The following is an 18,709-nucleotide window of genomic DNA, read 5'->3' as shown; positions in this document are numbered from 1 at the left end:
CTTGTGACTAAATGAAGATGATTACTGGATATGCTAATTTTATAATGTGTACATGAAAGTATATACAAATGCATGTACACATTTAATTCTTAATGTACTTTATTAGAAAAAGGGGAAGTTCAAACAGCTAGGGTCCAGTTAGAGGAATTGTTAGGGAGAACGCATAAATTGATTGACAAGATTAATAGCTAATGATTGCTTGTTTTGCATATTTTTCTATGATTTGTTATGTGTGTTTTACTGTGTTTTTATTTAAGTTCAAGTCAAATAATTAGGATTTTAGTTGAATTTTACAATTGGCGGCTAAAGTGAGGAAAATTGCATTTCTTCAGAGCTAAGGTGGTAAAAATTTCATGTTTTATAGTTTTTAATGATTCAATCATCAATTGGAATTAAGTGAGAAGATATTTGGATGATTTTTGATGATATGAAGTGATTTCAAGAGTACATGAAGTGCAATTGAAGAATAAATGAAGTGCAATAAAGAAAAAAAAAAGAGATCCACAAAATTGATGTATTTTGTTTTCTGACCAGTTAGGAGTATGTTGGGCATAACTCAACACTTATACCTCCAAATGACTTGATTCTTGGTCTATTGGAAAGCTAATTCAATGGATTAAAACTTTTGTGTTTTGCATAAGAGTTGATTCAAAGTTCTTCATTGAAGTATTTGCACATCAACTCGGTGGCAGAAGTAAAACAAGATTCGAATCAAAGTGATGCAGAGAAAGGCAATCCATCCATAGATTCTCTTGTGCATCTGCGGATTCTAAGGCTGAATTCAAGGTAGAACACAACCTCAGAAGAACAAAAATGGAGCAACACAATCCGGCCAAACTGAGGACACAATCCGTCTGCAAATTTTGGATGGTTGCAAGCTCGCAATTGCACAACTTTTCAACCTTTCTTCTTCCTATAGAGAGGACACCATGGACGAAACAAAGCAGCTTTGGAGGTTTGAAAGGGAAGACAAAATTACAAAAATGTAGACCTAAACCAGAAAAATTCCTAGTTTCTTAGGTTAGATTAAGTTTGTTTGCACTTGTTAGTCATTTTATATACAACCAAGCTTGGATGAAGATGAAAATTGAAGAAAAGAGCTTGAAGACTCATTAGTGACAAGGGGTTTTTAATTTTTCAACTCTCTATTTCTTGTATTTGAATTCAAATGCCTAGTTGTAATACAAAGTTATTATTTCCTTTTGTGTTTTGTTATGTTTCATATCTTGGGTTTGGATGAATTATCTATGATTATTATGTGATATTTTCTTAATTATTTGATGCTATTATCTTGAACAAGTTATTTAGCACTTTTCTTATATTAATTATAACTAAATGGTCATCAATTATGATTATCTGAAGATATTGAATTATCAATAAAACTTGGGATTTAATATTAGTTCAAGGAAGTTCTGAACTTAAAGAGTACATTCACGAAAGTAGATGTGCATATTTGTAACTTTTGTGACTTATTCCATATAATTTCATAAAAACAAAAGAGCCTATGCTTAGTTTTAAAGCAAATTGCGCGAAATATCGCTAAACTATTATAATGTGCCACTTTTGGTCACTAAACTAATTTCTTTGCCAAAAATATCACCGAACTAGTAAATTTGTAATGTCTAGATCATTCCGTCTATTTATGCCGTCAAGAGAGACGGAAGCTCAATTTTTCAGGGGCAAATTCATCTATACAGCTTTTTGTGCGAGCTTGCTTCCACAAAAAAAAAAAAAATGAATTGCACAAATTCAAATTTATATTGTTTTTTTTTTTCATAATGGCACATTTCAAATTTATATTGTTAGATAGACCAAAAGTAGACTCTTGTACATAAACTAGAGACCAACAAGCTACTAGTCATAAACATCGTATAGTTTCTCCTAAAGTTACAAAATTGACAGTACTAACGGTCCTTAATACCTAACCATAGATACAAACACAGCTTAGATTGATGATCCACTCACTTCAAAACCTTTGATGCTTTTCAAAATGGAGCTGGGTGTCCCCAAAATAGAAAAAGTCAACAATGGACTGATACCAGGGTATCAAAGATCGGACGGATTGTATTCTTGAAAAGATTCAAATACGAATCACAAAGGTCCCTAATTGCTAACAATGGTTGCCTATCCCCAGGTATATTGGCGAACTAGCTCAGCAAAACCCTAACCATCAAAACCTCAATATATATATATATATATATATATATATATCCAGCCAAGTTGACATCCCGGCTACAGCCACGGTGACAAAGTCTGGTGGAAGCATCCTGAACTGCAGCCAAAAAGCTAGGCTGGCTGAGTGGATTAAAGGCTCTGGGAGGCCATGAAAGCCCTTCAATTTCAGTCCAGATTGAGAACCATGTTGACTAACAACTTGGAGGCCGTTAGAGTGAGATCCAACAGCATAGTCACGATTCAAGTTGAACAAGTGAGCAAAGATTGAGTGGGGAGTCTGGTAACTTGAGGTTTCGGTTGAAGGATTATTGATGAGGATCGACGAGGGAGCGCTACTTATTGCTAGCCATTTAGGATTAGCGAAGGAGAAGGAGAGTCGCAGAGGATAGGCAGTGGTTAGCTTGTTCAGAGAAACAAAGGTAGGCTTTCGGAGGATTAAGGTTTGAGAGGCAATCTTGACTAGAGGTGCTATCGAGCCGAGTCGAACTCGAGTAGCACCGTACTCGAGCTCGAGCTCGATCAAAATTTGTGCTACTCGAGCTCGATCGAGTAAAAAAATTTGGACTCGAGCTCGACGCGATGAAATAAAACTAAACTCGAGCTCGAGTAAGCTCAAGTAAATATCAAGCCCGAGCTACTCGAATTCGAGCTCGAGTTTTGAAATAAATCTATAATTTTTTTTAAAAATATATAATATATAATATAATATAAATAAAATATGAAAGCTCGATTAAGCTCGGCGAGCACTCGAGTACTTATTTCTTGAGCTCGAATCTTGACTTGCTAGCACCCCTAATCTTGACCACATAAAAAGCTGTAAGACGAATTTACCCCTAAAATAATTGAGTGTATAGATGAATTTGTCCTTGAAAAATTGAGTTTCTGTCTCCCTTGACAGCATAAATAAACAGAATGACCTAAACATTATAGATTTACTAGTTTGATGACATTTTTGGCTAAAAAATTAGTTTAGTGACCAAAAGCAATACAACACAATAGTTTAGTGACATCTTGTGCAGTTTGCTCTTAGTTTTATAACTATGAAAGTAAGTATGGATTAGCTATAAGTGTGGTACACCAACAAAAGTGGGTATCATGAATATTTGGATACAACAGCGAAAGCAAGTATCACAAGCATTAAAAAATTATGCCATAGCTAACTGAGATAATAGTGTTCAATGATTTGAGAATTGTACTTGCATGAGTAATTGAGGATACCATGATTTGAGGAGCTTTCCATTATTATTTTCTTGCACACTTTTTTTTTTTTTTTGCATAGTTTTACTTTTCTCCAATGTGTTGATAATCTAAATAATAAAGAAATTTGAATAGTATCGATAATTGATTAATCTTTCTTGTGGGATCGATACTCAAATACTCGATGTACTAGTGTACAACCTATATGCTTACAATAGTGGGAGTTTGAATAAAATTAGAGCTTCTCATCAATAGCATAAAAAATTTTCAGATGCATAATCATGATATTAAAATACACCAATCATACTTCGATAGGAATTAGAATCTGGGGAAAGATCATTATGATGAAGAGAAAGAGTAGAATTGGCAGAAAGAAGAGTGAAGAATTTACAAGCTTGCATGTTAAATTGATGAAGTTGATTAGTAATATAGCAAGTTTGAATTAAAACTAATGAAGTGGAGGAACAATTCGTTCAACATGAATATGTTAATAAAAATCACTAAGGTCCTTCTTGGCAAAGAACTTGGAGATAGACGCAATGAAAACTTGTAAATATGAGATACTACTACCAGTAGGAATGATATCATCAATATAGGAAAGGAGAATAAATATGAAATTATCAGCTTGACTATAGGTAAATCCGTAGTTAAGAAGATATGAACTCAAACGTTGAAACCATGCATGTAGGATTTGCTTTAAACCATAAGTGAAGCAGGAAAGGAAATAAATATAATGGGTATATTAAGTACCAATGAAACTTGAGGGTTGTTTCATATATACCTTCTCAGTAAGATGACTATGTAGAAAGGCAGAACTAAGGATGTGTTAGTATTTATGTCCTAAAATTAGAGGTTATCATTATATTTTAACTATTTATGTTTAATAAATGATATTTTTATCTTATCAATTGTTGCATTTTTATATTAATTAGATAAAATCCTTAGAAAAAACTATAACTAGAGTAATGTAATCATAATGTGTTATAACAGTGAGAAATATTTATTAGAATTTTTTAAAAAACTCTAGTCATAGTATTAATAAAGGGAACACTATGAATATGCATAACTAGTACATACTATGTGTTTTCCTTTTAAAGGAAGTACTAGATCTCATTTACTATGATGTAAAAACATCAAAACTCAATATGTGGATGCTTAATAAGATGATCAAATTCATTAAATTGATCTAAATAGATATTATCATAGAAATGGTTATTTGAGTGTCAATGATAAATCTCTGTATAGAGCATGCATATTAGTGATCTTCTCACTTAAAACTATCCTCTTACGTTAAGAATTCTAACTTTTACTTATTGCCAATGTAATAGAGAATCAAATGGATCACACATATTAAGAATTTATTGTGTGAAATTAAAAGATGTTCAAGTAGGAACTTGAATTAAAAGTTTCAGAAACTTATAGTTTAATTTGTAAGTTAAGATTCAAATTTAGGGTTTAGAAAAATTATAATTGAAAATCTTATGTTGCAAGTGATCTTAAGTCTTTTAGAACAGGAATTGTATTAGAAATTGGAATCTAAGTTCTTATAAAAACTGCTAATGCAATTTTTATAAGAATTAGAAAACCAATTCGACTATATATACCCTCTTAGTTTAAATTAACAAAATACATTATCTTCACATAGCAGCGCATAAAATTTTAAAGAAAATTTAGAGAAAGAATGAAGGGTAATTTTGGCTGCCAAGAGAGACGAGATTGTCTCTCTCTCTCTTCCCTACTTAGACAAATTTTCTAGTCTACAAGACTAGGATTTTTTCCTTCAAATTACTTCATCTTGTGAGATAAATTTTGGTAGTTATCTAGCATTATCATAACTCAGAAAAATATACCTAAGGAGTTCTTGCATAAACACTTGTGTAGATTACCAATGGAGGTTATACGATTGGACAATTTTGAATAGATAGCTTAACCTACATGCAACCTTGTTGCAAAATTTAGGAAGATCTTTATTGTATCTTCTTAATATACTCTTAATCACATGGATCTGCTTAAAAAAATAAAAAATTTTAAATTTTCTACTACATATGCATGTCTTCCTTGCAGGACAAAGTACCATTTTTTTTTAAAAAAAAAGAACATTAAACTCTTCGACTGTGATTGCTCGCCAATGAGGATCTTTGATATCTTGAGAAAAACAAATGGATTCATATAGTAGGTTATTTGAGATGATAGAACTGTTGGTGATAAGAGAAGGAAGAATTTTGGACTTGCAGATGCCAACTTTGAGATGATAACTGTAGGATGTTAAGAAGACATTTGTGTATTAATATTAGATGCTATAAAATAACTAGAAGATGCAGAGACAAGGGATAAGAGAGGTGAAGACTTAGACATATATAAGAGAATCTGACATAAATGCAAAAGTAAAATGTAAAGAAGATGAAGAAAAAGAAGTAACAAGTTCCGGTTGACTCTAAGAATTAGAAGATGAAGAACGATCATGGCTCTGACAAGGGAAAACGGAATCAGAAAAACATAGGTTGTAGTTAAAAAATGGAAGAGAATTATCTACTGGAGCAACAGAAAGAGTTGAAACAATAAACATTTAGATTGTTTTTATTGACATGAGTAATTCAAATCATGGAAAGATAGAGAAGTTAAAAGGCTTTACTCTTCTAAAGAAAAGGCAAAGTTTTCTATTTGGATGACCTAGATGATAATGCCACACGAGAGGCAGCAATTGTTAAGCAAGCAAAGCAACTGGAGTTAAAAAATATAGTGTAAATGAAATAAGATGCAAGGCACCATACTATATAGCAGGGAAAAGATTGGTCCCTATCATGTTGTTTGTAGAGGAGCAAATTCACCGGAGCCACGTGTCAGTTCGGACATGATGACCTGTCAGTTCGGCCAGACCAGCTCGGACAGGAGGGATGCCAGCTCGCGCATGGCTGCCGTCTCCCCGCTGGATGGGCCTGGTGGGCCGCGGCCTCCAAACTTTTCGGAGCTAGCCGATGGAGCCCTAGAAGGACTCTCTCTTTGGCCGGACTTCTAATCCTATAAGGAAACTACTACCTACAAGCCTATAAATACAGCGCTACAAGGCAACACAAGGTACGCCATCAACAACACTTTCCATTGTTACTTTACTCTCAAGCTCTTACTGACTTGACCGTTGGAGCTGCTCCAGGGAACTAGCCCCGCCGTTCGTCCCCCTTGCAGGTCGGCTTGCTTACCTCCCATCAGCTCGTCCCTGACCAGCTCGCAACAGCTCAGCTCGAATCGCATTTTAGGACTAAGCTCAGTTCGTTCGCTTTCCTCCCATCAGCTCGTCCCTGACCAGCTCGCTTAGCTCATCGCAGCTCAGCTCGGATCGCATTTTTGGCAGTCGCATCATTGTTCTTCACAAAAGAACCATGGCATTGAAAATTAGTAGAATGATATTATCATGACAAAGTTTACGAAGTGATAAAAGGTAATGAGATGGTCGTGGAATACGAAAAACAGTATTAAACTTGAGTTGACATGAATAAGTGCAAAGACTATCCCATGTGTGTACAAGAAGTATCAAGCCATTTCCAACAAGAATTTTGTTAGTCCCACCATATAGTGATGGACTAGAAAGTTTACCAAAGTAGGGTTTCATAAGGCAGTGTTAAGGCAGTGTTAATTGTTTAACCTTCAATTATTAAAGAATTAAGGTAGGTCAAGTCAATGACTTGAAATTGATAAAGATCAAAGGGAAGATAAAAGCTCAACAATTGCCAAATTTCAATTGCATAAAGATAGTAATGTATTAATGTTCCAAAGGTCTAGAGACTAGAAATGAGTTGATGAAAGAGATTCATAGTTCTAAGTATGCTCAAGATATATAAGGACTTAAAGTAGTCCTATTAGTGGAGTGGAATAAAGAGAGAGATTGCCAAATTTGTATGAAAATATCTAGTTTGCTAATAAGTAAAAGCGAAACACTAAAGACGGATTGAATTACTAAAATCTTTACATACTCTTGAATGGAAATGGAAAAATGTCACCTTGGACTTTGTTATGAGTTTGTCAAGGTTAATAAGGAATTCATTATAAGAGATGATAAAGTACTAGGATTATAAAAAGCTAGCCTGGTAGGCTATATTAAAAACACAAGGTCGAGCTTTTACATGCTAATGGCCAACCTCAAATCTTTTTGAAAGAAATCACTACTAACAATAGTCTACACAAGGTGGAGTTTTTACACGCTAATGTCCAAACTCAAAACATTTGAAAGAAATCATTACTAATAATAGGAGTATGAAACTTCAAGGTCTTGAATCCGTGCATAAATGAAGCAATCATAATCTTTTTCACTCGAATTCTGGTCTTTCATGCTTTCATTAAGAACCTTGCTACATAGGACTTCAAGGACTCATTTAGTTTCTGCTTAATATTTATGAGGTGGGTCGAGGTCTTTATGAAGGGCAAAGAAGAGATGAAGCGATTCATGAACTTCTAAATTGGCTCAGGAAAAGATGAGATAGGTTCTGGAACCAAATTTGAGACTTCCCTTATAGAAACATAGGAAAGGTTTGGCACTTGATTTGTCGGGAAATTTATACAGCCAAATTGTCGCTTGGAATGTGAAAATGTAGTGTTTGGGGTCCAAAGTTCTATAATATATAGGAATTGAGCTAGGTAATTAAAGTTATAAGGGAAGGGAAAATCATCAATTTCAGGAGTAAACAGAGAGAGCTTGCAAGTTTCACATGCCTCTTCCTGTGCATGGATCTACCTCCTCATCTATTTGCTAACTTGCTCTGTCCTGAGCAGGGAGTCTTGCATAAGCCAAGCTGGCCTATTTCTATTTGCTCCCTCAAAAGGGGATCTCTTATTTCTTCTTCTCTTCAGGTGATGATCACCCTCTGAGAAAGAGGAATCCTCCTCTCGAGTTCTTCGATTAGACCAGACAGATGGTTCTTCATCTGTTTTATGCTTGCCTTTCATGTATTTCACAAACTCCTCAAACATTCCAATATTGGTCCTAATAAATTATCTTTGTTATGGCATCCCTGTCCTGATTTCTGACCTATTCCTCAAGAGGAGCAGTTTCGGTTGCTAGAAGATCACATTTTGATCGAGTGTTATGGGCCATAACTAGTATATCAAAATTCATAGAATAGAACTATCATTCCCAAAGATTGTGCCAATCATACGAGTAGAAAATCTAAGGTCCCAAGTTGATGGCCTGCAAACTAATAGCAAGCAAGCAAGCAAGATGTCAAGACTGGTCCCTCGATTCTGCTCCTATTCTCAAGTCAGTAATAAACTAAAAAGGCTTCGGGTGGTGATCAGTGCCGTGTTACTATTCATGTACAAACTCTGACAAACTTGACCATAGAATATGTATTCATATGAGATTGTTTAAATATCAAACAAGTAAGAGATACAAGGAGCTCGCGAAGGTCTGTCCTGAGCCAAACCCTTTGAGACTCTAAACCAAAAAATGGTACGTTGGTCATAAATTCGAAAAGAAAAAATGCATATATATACTACGTATGCAAACTTGATAGTATATGGTCGGGTAAGAAAAATGGGAAACAAGTTACGAGCGCATGCAACTCAAGAGTAACTCAGAGCAATAAAAGAGAATAAATAGTAAGAAGAAAGAAATAATGGAAGGATAATAAGCAAACATACCAAAATTAGGCCAAAGCAATGCAATAGATACAAAAGCAAAGAGAAAAAGGCAGTGAATGAATGGAGACGCATTCTATTCTATTTATCCAAACTAGTTCTTTGACGGGACTACACATAATTTGTTGATTTTTTTTTAAAATTTGAAAATCATTTTGTGCAATGAAAAGTCATAGAAAAAATTTTCACTTTTGAAGATGTAAAAGAAATTGGTTTGAAAATGAAAAAAAAAAAAAAGAGTAAACATCTTGTGATGTTAAGAACATTGATGGACAGTGATGACTCATGCATGTGATTTACATACATAAAATAGTTATATACTCAATTCATTATCGAAATATTAATAAGAATTGAGAAATCAAAATTACCTACCAAGACATATGCTATAAAACTGGTCAACTAAAGAGAGCATAGATAGTTAAATTAGAATCAATATTTGTTCAGTGATCACAAGTACAAATGTATAAGAACAAATGAAATGCACAATATTAAGGGAACATATATACCTCGATGAAGAGAGTTCAATTCACTTCTGCCAACAAAAACAAAAGAGATTTTGGCACATATATTAGTTATAATATGTCAAAATTAAGGGGAGGCATAAGTTGGATGGTATGAGAAAAGAGAATGTAAGTGAGAGATCTCGAGTTCAAACCCTCCTACTTACACTATAAAAACATAAATAAAAAAAAATTAAATAGAATAAGTACAAAAAGTAAGAAAAACAAAGTGGATGGAAAAAGGGGATTAATTGTTGTTAGCCAAAAAAAAAAAACACCTAAAAATTGACCCTAAGTAGTAACCAAATGAATTGTGCACCAAAGAAGATAGGATTGAGTGTATAAATACAAGATTTAATAAAATAAAAATATATGAGATATTAAACATACATTGATGTCGTACATGATTGTTTCAATTAAATTAAACTAATTGGTACGGAAGAGGTGGCTTTTTTCCATCTGTCACTTGGGATGATTGACATGCTAGTTTAAGAAATGATTGAAGGCATAAATGATTGAAAGAAATAAAACTAATTGAGATAATTAAATCTTTTGGTTAGGCTTTTTTTTTTATAATATAATGCGCCCGCGTGCGCAAACACACATACATACATACATATATATATATATATATATATATATTAAATAACCTTGATTTCATGAAAAGCCTTGATTGAAAGAAATTACTAAGTCAAATTTGATTGATAAAAAAAATCAAGAGAGCAATTACTTATTTGGTAGGTTGTTGAAGGGCTATTCTCACATTCTGTGCTCACATAAAACAATTTTTGACTTGTAATAAGTTGCTAAGAAATTGGATTCCCAAGAAGAAAACATAATAAATAATAGAGAAATTTTAAAAAGTATAACTAATTATATAACTTAAATAGATCAATATGAGTCATATGCTAAAAATATGAAATACAAAATGATAAAAAAAAATAAAAATTATCAACATTTTAGAAGTAGTAACAAATAACAACAAAACATGATTGAAGAGAATTAAAAATAAGAAAAATTATTAAGTTTATTGATAAAAAGATTTAGTAAGGCATAATCAATACAAATGTGTATAAGATAGAAATTAGTAAAATGATTAACAGTTTGCTATGAATAAAAGAGTGAAAAAGGAAGGGAACTAGTTGTTACAAAATAAAAAAGAAGAAAAAACAAGGAAATCAATTTGTCGATTGAAATTTGTTATAAATAATGAAGTAATGAATTATAAAAAAAATAAAAATTGTTCAAATTTTGGTAATAATAACTTCTAATATATATATACATATATATATATATATATATAATCAAGTCAAACAATTAGAATACAAAACAAGATTGAAGAGAAATAACCAAAAAAGTGCCAATCTGGGAAGGATCTATCCTGAGCTGAATTCTTTGAAACTCTACACCTAGCAATGGGGAAAAAAGTCTTAGGAGAAACTTGGGCGTAATTGACAGAGTAGAAAGAAATAATGCAAGGGATGCAGAGCGGAGAGGGAGAGGGAGGGGGAATGAATGGAGCCACAAATCTACTCTGCTCATCGAAATGATCGGTTTTCGACTACTGTAGAGTCTTGTCCTCATTCGTATTGCATATACACATGCAAAGCTAATAATCCCATTAAGTAATAAGTGATCAAGATAGAACTTGAAGGGGGGACCCAAATACTCCGGAGTTCGGAGTCCTCCTCCGTTACTTATTTTGTTGTGTACTGCTAAAAGGGACCGGTTATGTTATGTGATCTTAGCACTTAGCAGCAGCAGCAGTAATTACTACTGATTACCTACCACACAGGAAAGGATAGTTGTAGGAGTATTTAATCCAAGCCATCGCTGGCGCTCGTCACTCGTCTGTTCTGTTCCTCTTGTTTCTTTCTTCCTTTCTCTGCTGCGGCTCTATTGGCATTCTCCCCTACCTGTCAGCTGTCACTCCTCCAAATTAATTCATTTCTACCTTGTCGTCTCAATTACTCTTCTTTCTGATCCTCCTCCTCCCTCCCTCCCTCCCTCCCAAGTTTATACTACAAACATCTGCTCTTTTAAGCCCCCTATCAAATAATAAAGAGAAAGGTTAGGGGCAAGGATTCAATAGAGAAAGATAGACAGAGAATGGCAAACGTGGTCAACCGTCTCCTCCTTCGATCCACTCTGCAAAAAGCCACCGCCGCCGCCGCCGCAAAGGTATCACCAACTCTTTTTCTGCCTCTCTCTACATCTCTCCTTATACCTTTCTGCCTTGCTTTGATGATTGACATGTTGGTATATTCCTCCTAGCACGTGTTATATATATACACACATGTCTATACTATATATTGTGGATAGGTAGGACTTTGGTTATTACTCCTACACTTGAGGCACTTTTTTCTTGATTCGGGGATTCCCTTTTCTTGAATGCTTACTACTACGTACTTGCTTGTTCATCATCAACTCGCCTCCTTATGGGCTTCTGCATTTTCAAGCTGATCGACTTTATTTCTGCCTGCCTCCCTTTCTTGTCTTATTGTACTTTTTCTGTTCAGTCTTGAAATAGTAATCAAAACCAGAAACCATTGCAACTCAAAACCCAGTATTCAAGTTTGTCAATCTATGGCTCCTTGCCCTAAAACTAGCACCCAGATAATCACGTTCGCTGCTAGATGTTCTGTTACTGTATTCCTAATACATTTTCAGACTGACTTCCAAGCTAACATACTGTCCTTAATGCTAAGGTTCCCAATTATTATTATTATTATTTTTTCTTAATCTGAGCTTCTGTCATGGCTGCTGATTGTCTTTTACCCCAAAAGTAAAAATAAAAATAAAAATAAAAATGAGGGAAATACTTTAACAAATGCAGCTATTGGGGTATGCAGGTTGGCTTTCCTGTCGTAAATTGTACGCCAGTTGCAAGCAGGTTGCAGGATCACATAACTCAGGCTCCCTCCCAGAATAGATGGAATAGTACAGAGGCAGCTGCACAGAAGGATGTTTCTGCAATTGATGATAAAGGGTAAGTATACATTTCCTTGCTATCATTCTCCTCCTCTTTTTTCTCCTTTCGTTCTTCTCTTCCACTGCTGCGCATAAAACATCGCTTATGCCTCTACTTGTTTCCTTTTGTTTGAGTTTCTTATATTTGTTCTAGTTGCTCTTTTCTGCATTTTATATTCTTATTATCTTGATTCGCAGAGGCCGAAATTGGTATCTTATTAGCTTATGTTCTTGAGTTTTACAGTTTCAAGGGCCATGAAATGTTGGCACCCTTCACAGCTGGTTGGCAGTCCACTGATTTGGATCCTCTGGTTATCGAAAGATCTGAGGTAGGGGCCTTTGAAAGATTTTAGTTTCATTTATTTCATATGTCACTTGTCTTGACCTTTTTCTTCTCAATTTACAGGGTTCCTATGTCTATGATGTTAATGGTAAAAAATATCTAGATGCTCTGGCTGGCCTGTGGTCCACGGCTTTAGGTATTCAGTTGCCAATGTTATCATTTTCTTTACGTTTGCTTTTATACCGGAACCTGTCCCTGTGGTCTGCCTGTCTTTGGTTTCTCTATGATGAAACTTACTTGCCTTTAGTGGCTAATCTATATAGCAATGTAGCAATCCTGAATATCGAAAAATTGCAGAATTATCCGTCTTCATCAGAGAAATGGAAACGTCTAAAAATCAGATTCCTCCTTTTAAGTCCTATCAAAATTTTTCCTCTTATCTTGTTAAATATCCTAGTCGCAAGTGCCTATTAGGAATAGGTTATCAAGAAAGACTTTTCTTGCTAGTTGTTGCTGCTTAAGTTTAAATGAGAAGCCAATATGTTAGCACTGTTTAATAGTCAGGAAAATGCTCAACTCACAAAATTGAGGTGGGGCAAATGCTCTGTGCAGACCATTTCCGGATGACAATTCACAGTTGTTCTTGTTCATTATTTTGTGATGTTGATGAAGTAAAATAAACAGAATTCTTTTGTTCCACAGTAAAGAATTTCCTAGTTCTCAGTAGTTACTACATCCTGTAAGTTTTATATCAGATGCAGAGACCATTACCTGAGTTGTCTTAGTATTGTATTCTGAAGATGTTCTTTTGTATATGTTCTCCACAATCATATGGTTTTCATGGCTACATCGAAAAATGATATGACCTGTCACAATATGGTAAATAGTTGGATCCAATGGGGATCAACTTTAGTCAAGAAAAATGTGTATAATCCTGTTCATATATGTGAATTCCTATACGTGGTTTACACATGTACCTACCTAAAGAATGTATACCATTTCCCCTTTCCCCCAAACATTCCCCCATCTTTTTTATCTACCAATATAAGCTTTTCACCGGAATGTGGACCGCGTGTCTTAAGCTTAATGTCTCAATATCCTTGCAAACTCGCAGGTGGGAATGAACCTAGGCTTATTGCTGCTGCTGCTAAACAACTAAACACCTTACCATTTTACCACTCCTTTTGGAATCGCACAACAAAACCTTCTTTGGTGTGATAATCTTTCTTTTGGTATGCTAACTCTTTTGTTTGTTGCAATATATGTTCTGCTAATTTACTTTAGGGGATTTGTAGGATCTTGCTAAGGAGCTCATAGAACTATTCACCCCTTCAACAATGTCAAAAGCATTTTTCACAAATAGTGGATCAGAAGCAAATGATACACAGGTTCTCTTTTTGCCAAGAAGCTTTTCAGTAAATTGTCCTTCACTTGCTGCTTTCATCTTTTTGAATAGTTTGCGGCACCTTAGAGAACTTGGATTTCTATTTAATACATTAAGTAAACATCAGTAGTACTCTGGAAATTCATCTGCAATATAGGAAAGATACAGCTTCTATGGAAGTGTCAGAAGAAGTGAAAAGGCAGAAAATTAAAAGGCTGGGGGTTGCTTGAAAGATTATGGTATCTGCTGTATTTCTTTGTCATCATGTTGTAAATGAAGATTGTGATGTCCATTCTTGAAAACTACTCCATCACCTCAGAAATTTTTAGATCCCATACAGATGCATTTGTTCATCGATGGTAGCTTTGTCAAATATAATGGAAAAAGGCAAAAATTGCTCTGGGGACCAACTTTGTTCTTGATTTTATGTTGTAAGCTGAATTTTTCACATTTGTCCCGTGTGCTTGTAGGTGAAGCTAGTGTGGTATTACAACAATGCCCTAGGGAGGCCAAACAAGAAGAAATTCATAGCTCGATCAAAATCGTAATCTGACTGCTATACTTTTTTCTTTTGGTCACACTTTGCATAAATCTCGTGCATCTGCTTAGGAGAATATTACTGAGTTTGCTTTAACTTTTCATGTTTTATCAGATACCATGGATCAACTCTAATAGCTGCAAGTCTGTCAGGGTAATGACAAATCAGTGTTCGATTACCAAGTTGCTTAATGTTTTACCCACCCCCTAATGCTTTTGCTTTTTCTAGTCTTCCTGCTCTGCATCAAAAATTTGATCTGCCGGCTCCATTTGTGTTGCATACTGACTGTCCCCATTATTGGCGCTACCATCTTCCAGGTTATTGGTTAGTTACCCTTGTTTTGTTTCATCTTCTCTGTTCCCTGATATAAAGGAATTTTTTTTCGGTCTCTTTTCAGGTGAGACTGAAGAGGAGTTTTCAACCAGGTTGGCCAATAACTTGGAGGCTCTTATCCTCAAAGAGGGACCTGAGACGGTAACTGGGTGTTATTTATTTACATTTCCTTGCTACTTGTCGTTTATGTTTCTGTTTCATTTGGTGCTCCTACAAATTTTGGTTTTGTTACCTACTAACTTGTCATTTCAGATTGCTGCTTTTATTGCTGAGCCTGTCATGGGAGCTGGGGGTGTTATCCCTCCTCCTGCAACCTATTTTGAGAAGGTTGGCTTTTTTTCCTATGTCTTAAGTTTGTGTTAAATTATATGCGGTTGTAAGAAACTGAGTTGCGTACTGAGTGAAGTAGGTTAGTATTCCTCAAATTCATTTCTCCATGCAAGAAACATGAAAGAAAGCTATAGAATGACTTGATTTTGCCAGTTAGCTCATCCAAATGCATGCATATATAGGTCACATATTTCATTACCAACTGGTATCAATATCAATAGGCTCACATCACACTCAACTTTTCATGTAGACTTTTCAACATTTCAGCAATATTGGTTAGTAATCATTGTATCAGTGATAGCTATTACTTTTTACCATATTAGAAATCAAGAACTAGTTTATGTGATGAACATGTGGTAGCTATCAGCATTGGAATTTCATGCACATAGGTCATAAAAGTACAATCCAACTGTAGAATTTCAAAATGCAATATACACAAAACTAAATTAAAAGGTAATAGTCTAATTATAACATTAGGTGGTCCTTGACTATATATGTATTTTTATCTATTATGTATGTATTGGCCATTAGGTATGCATTAATTACATTATTAAAATTGAAACAATTATTGGTCATTTATAGTCTACTAGTGCAAAAAGCACATGTTAAGAAAAAAATTAAGTTATTGTTAGAAGTGTTATTTGTTTGTTGAAAACAAAAACACAAGATATCTATATTGTTTTTTGCAAACAATTAAAAAAAAAGGTTATTTGAAGTTTCAGAACTTTAGTAGTTATCTTTAGTGAATCTTTATTTTTGTGAGGGTAAAATTGGAACAATAAAAGATGACAAAAGAAAATTTTAACACCAAACTGATTCCTCATGCTTTATATGTAGAAAGATGTATGTAGATTGATTTAGCATGTAGTAGTCTTGCATTAACATATTTCGTAAAACTCATAGATTCATCTAGCATGTTTTATCTACAACATATGACTTTTTTGCATGTATGCATTTTAACTCGCATTTGTCATCTTGGCCATCTTTTTTTTTTTTAAATTTAAATTTGGATTGTGATTTTTATTTTTACTTTTGATGCTGTGGTTGTGCAAATGCATCTTAGAGTTAGACATGCTTGCAGAGAACCATTGGTTTCTTGTCTTCCACACACTTTGTATTGCTGTCTGAATCAATTTTGGTTAAAAGTGTTTTAGATCACGCCTCATTGAAGATTTTTGTCATAAAACTTCCAAGATAATTACCTACTACAAATTGAGACTGGCTTTTTTGACTGATACTACAAATAGAATGTTACTCGCTGGTAAAGCATTTGTTATGTGGTTCCAAGTAGGATAGCCACTTGTTCCCCTCTTTTCAATCCTTCGGGCAAAAGTTACAGACTCTTTGTTCTTTCTTTGTTTCAATTATCACAAAGATTTAACAATTTCTTTTGTGTAAGCATGCAGATTCAATTGTTTCAATTATCACAAAGATTTAACAATTTCTTTTGTGTAAGCATGCAGATTCAAGCTGTTGTCAAAAAGTATGACATTTTGTTCATTGCGGATGAGGTAATATGTGCATTTGGAAGGCTTGGGACAATGTTTGGCTGTGAAAAGTATAACATAAAGCCCGATCTTGTGTCAATGGCAAAGGTATAACTAGACAAGCAGCAATTATGGCATGACCAGTCTGTATCTAGACAATAATACATTCTGTTAATTTTCATTCAGGCTCTTTCTTCTGCATATATGCCAATAGGAGCTGTCCTTGTGAGTCCTGAAGTTTCAGATGTCATATATTCACAAAGCAACAAACTGGGTATTTTCACGTTGGTCTTCGAATGCAACTGAAAATATTCTCCATTACGTTTCATTGCTGATTGAGTTGTCTCACTTCTTTTCTTCTTCTTTTTTTTTATAAGGTTCTTTTTCTCATGGATTTACTTATTCTGGGCATCCTGTATCTTGTGCTGTTGCTCTGGAAGCAGTCAGGATCTACAAGTATGATTTTCTGGTTTTTTACTCTTTGATCTCATCAACAATTTTCTTTAGCAATAAATGTATCTGTAGATGCCTGCTTTGTGAATCTTGATATACGTATGGTTCAAAAAAACGTAAAAGGGAGAAAGCCGATATAGTAGGATGAGTGTCAGATTTGTCCATGCCTTGAACCAAATTAAAACCCATTTGTGCCCTGATTGTGTGGTCTCGTGTCTCTTAATGAGTGTTTTTGTACAATGTTTTATGAAGGAAATTATTCAAAACTTTTTAATTATTTTCAGGGAGAGAAATATTGTTGAGCAAGTGAATAAGATAGCCCCTAAGTTTCAGGATGGCTTAAAAGCATTTTCAGACAGTCCCATAATTGGGGAGGTACACTTTTGCCTCTAATATTCCCATCGATATATATATATGAAGATTAGAAATCTTACTATTGATATGTTTCCCTGTGCCACTTCTGCAGATAAGGGGAACGGGTTTAATCCTTGGAACCGAATTCACTGATAACAAGTCGCCTAATGATGCCTTCCCTTCTGAATGGGGTATCTTCTTCTGCATGCATCTTGTGCTTCTTTTGCTAATTTGAAAACATAAGGGTTGAAGGACAGAATTATGGTTCAGGTGTCTGAGGTTTGCAATTTTTTCCTAATGCTTTTTGTTAGGTATTGGTTCATATTTTGGAGCACAGTGTGAGAAACACGGTATGTTAGTACGCGTAGCCGGTGACAACATACTGATGTCTCCCCCTTTTATCCTGACTCCAGGTGAAGTGGATGAGGTACATTTTTTCTCAGAAATGACTCCAGGCTTTGTTTGCGAGGACTTCGAGGGTGTGTATACGCTTTTAGTTATTAAAAATTCGAACTCAATTGAACAATTTAATCTATCTGGTTTCAGTTAATTGGCATCTATGCTAAGGCACTTAAGGCTACCGAAGAGAGAGTGGCTGAACTGAAGGCGCAAAAGAAATAATCGACCGCCCGCCTGCGATCAGAAGATTGTGAAAAATTTGCAATGCCCCTCCCTATGTAAAGTAAACTCTTTTATCGACTGTTTGTTTGGTGATGTATTATCCTAGTATGAATATTATTGGTGTTTTGCATGAAAATAATCGAAGCATCATTCCTGATACCGTTTCTTCTTTCAATCCTATTTCATCAGTTGAAGTTTTTCTTTCACCTGTCATGCCTTTGAGTTGCGACGAAGTTTGCTAAAGGTAGGCTTGTTGTATTCAAAACCCTTAGTTTCAGCACCAGGAGTGAGATTTCTTGTGCAGAACATGGGCTTGGTGGCTGAATGAAATACATGTGTAGCTAGCTGTATATACTGGGAGTCCGTATCCACCTTGTAGGGGATGGAGAACAAACCCTTTGATTTTTGAACAGGATATTTTGGATCGGTTAACCACGATAATAAAAGCGATGATCA

At 34.8% G+C, this 18,709-nt stretch overlaps 1 protein-coding gene and 1 pseudogene across 1 annotated transcript; one reads left to right on the top strand and one right to left on the bottom strand.

Moving 5' to 3' along the window:
* Positions 1-1,944: 1,944 nt before the first annotated feature.
* Positions 1,945-6,621, bottom strand: LOC113771027 (annotated as a pseudogene).
* Positions 6,622-11,340: 4,719 nt separating this feature from the next.
* On the top strand, positions 11,341-18,459 carry LOC113770473 (gamma aminobutyrate transaminase 3, chloroplastic). The gene is made up of 18 exons (XM_027314939.1): positions 11,341-11,681; positions 12,353-12,489; positions 12,715-12,799; positions 12,877-12,949; positions 13,868-13,965; positions 14,049-14,141; positions 14,608-14,681; positions 14,790-14,828; positions 14,904-14,992; positions 15,073-15,149; positions 15,261-15,335; positions 16,802-16,933; positions 17,012-17,099; positions 17,203-17,281; positions 17,563-17,653; positions 17,745-17,823; positions 17,944-18,059; positions 18,179-18,459. The coding sequence occupies exons 1-18, from the start codon at positions 11,610-11,612 to the stop codon at positions 18,251-18,253; spliced, it is 1,572 nt and encodes a 523-aa protein (XP_027170740.1). The 5' UTR covers positions 11,341-11,609; the 3' UTR covers positions 18,254-18,459.
* The last annotated feature ends 250 nt before the right edge of the window (positions 18,460-18,709 follow it).

The sequence above is a fragment of the Coffea eugenioides genome, chromosome 5 (genome assembly GCF_003713205.1).
Source record: "Coffea eugenioides isolate CCC68of chromosome 5, Ceug_1.0, whole genome shotgun sequence".
Lineage (NCBI taxonomy): Eukaryota > Viridiplantae > Streptophyta > Magnoliopsida > Gentianales > Rubiaceae > Coffea > Coffea eugenioides.
Note: the sequence above shows the minus strand (reverse complement) of the source record. Positions and strands in the feature narration are given on the sequence as shown.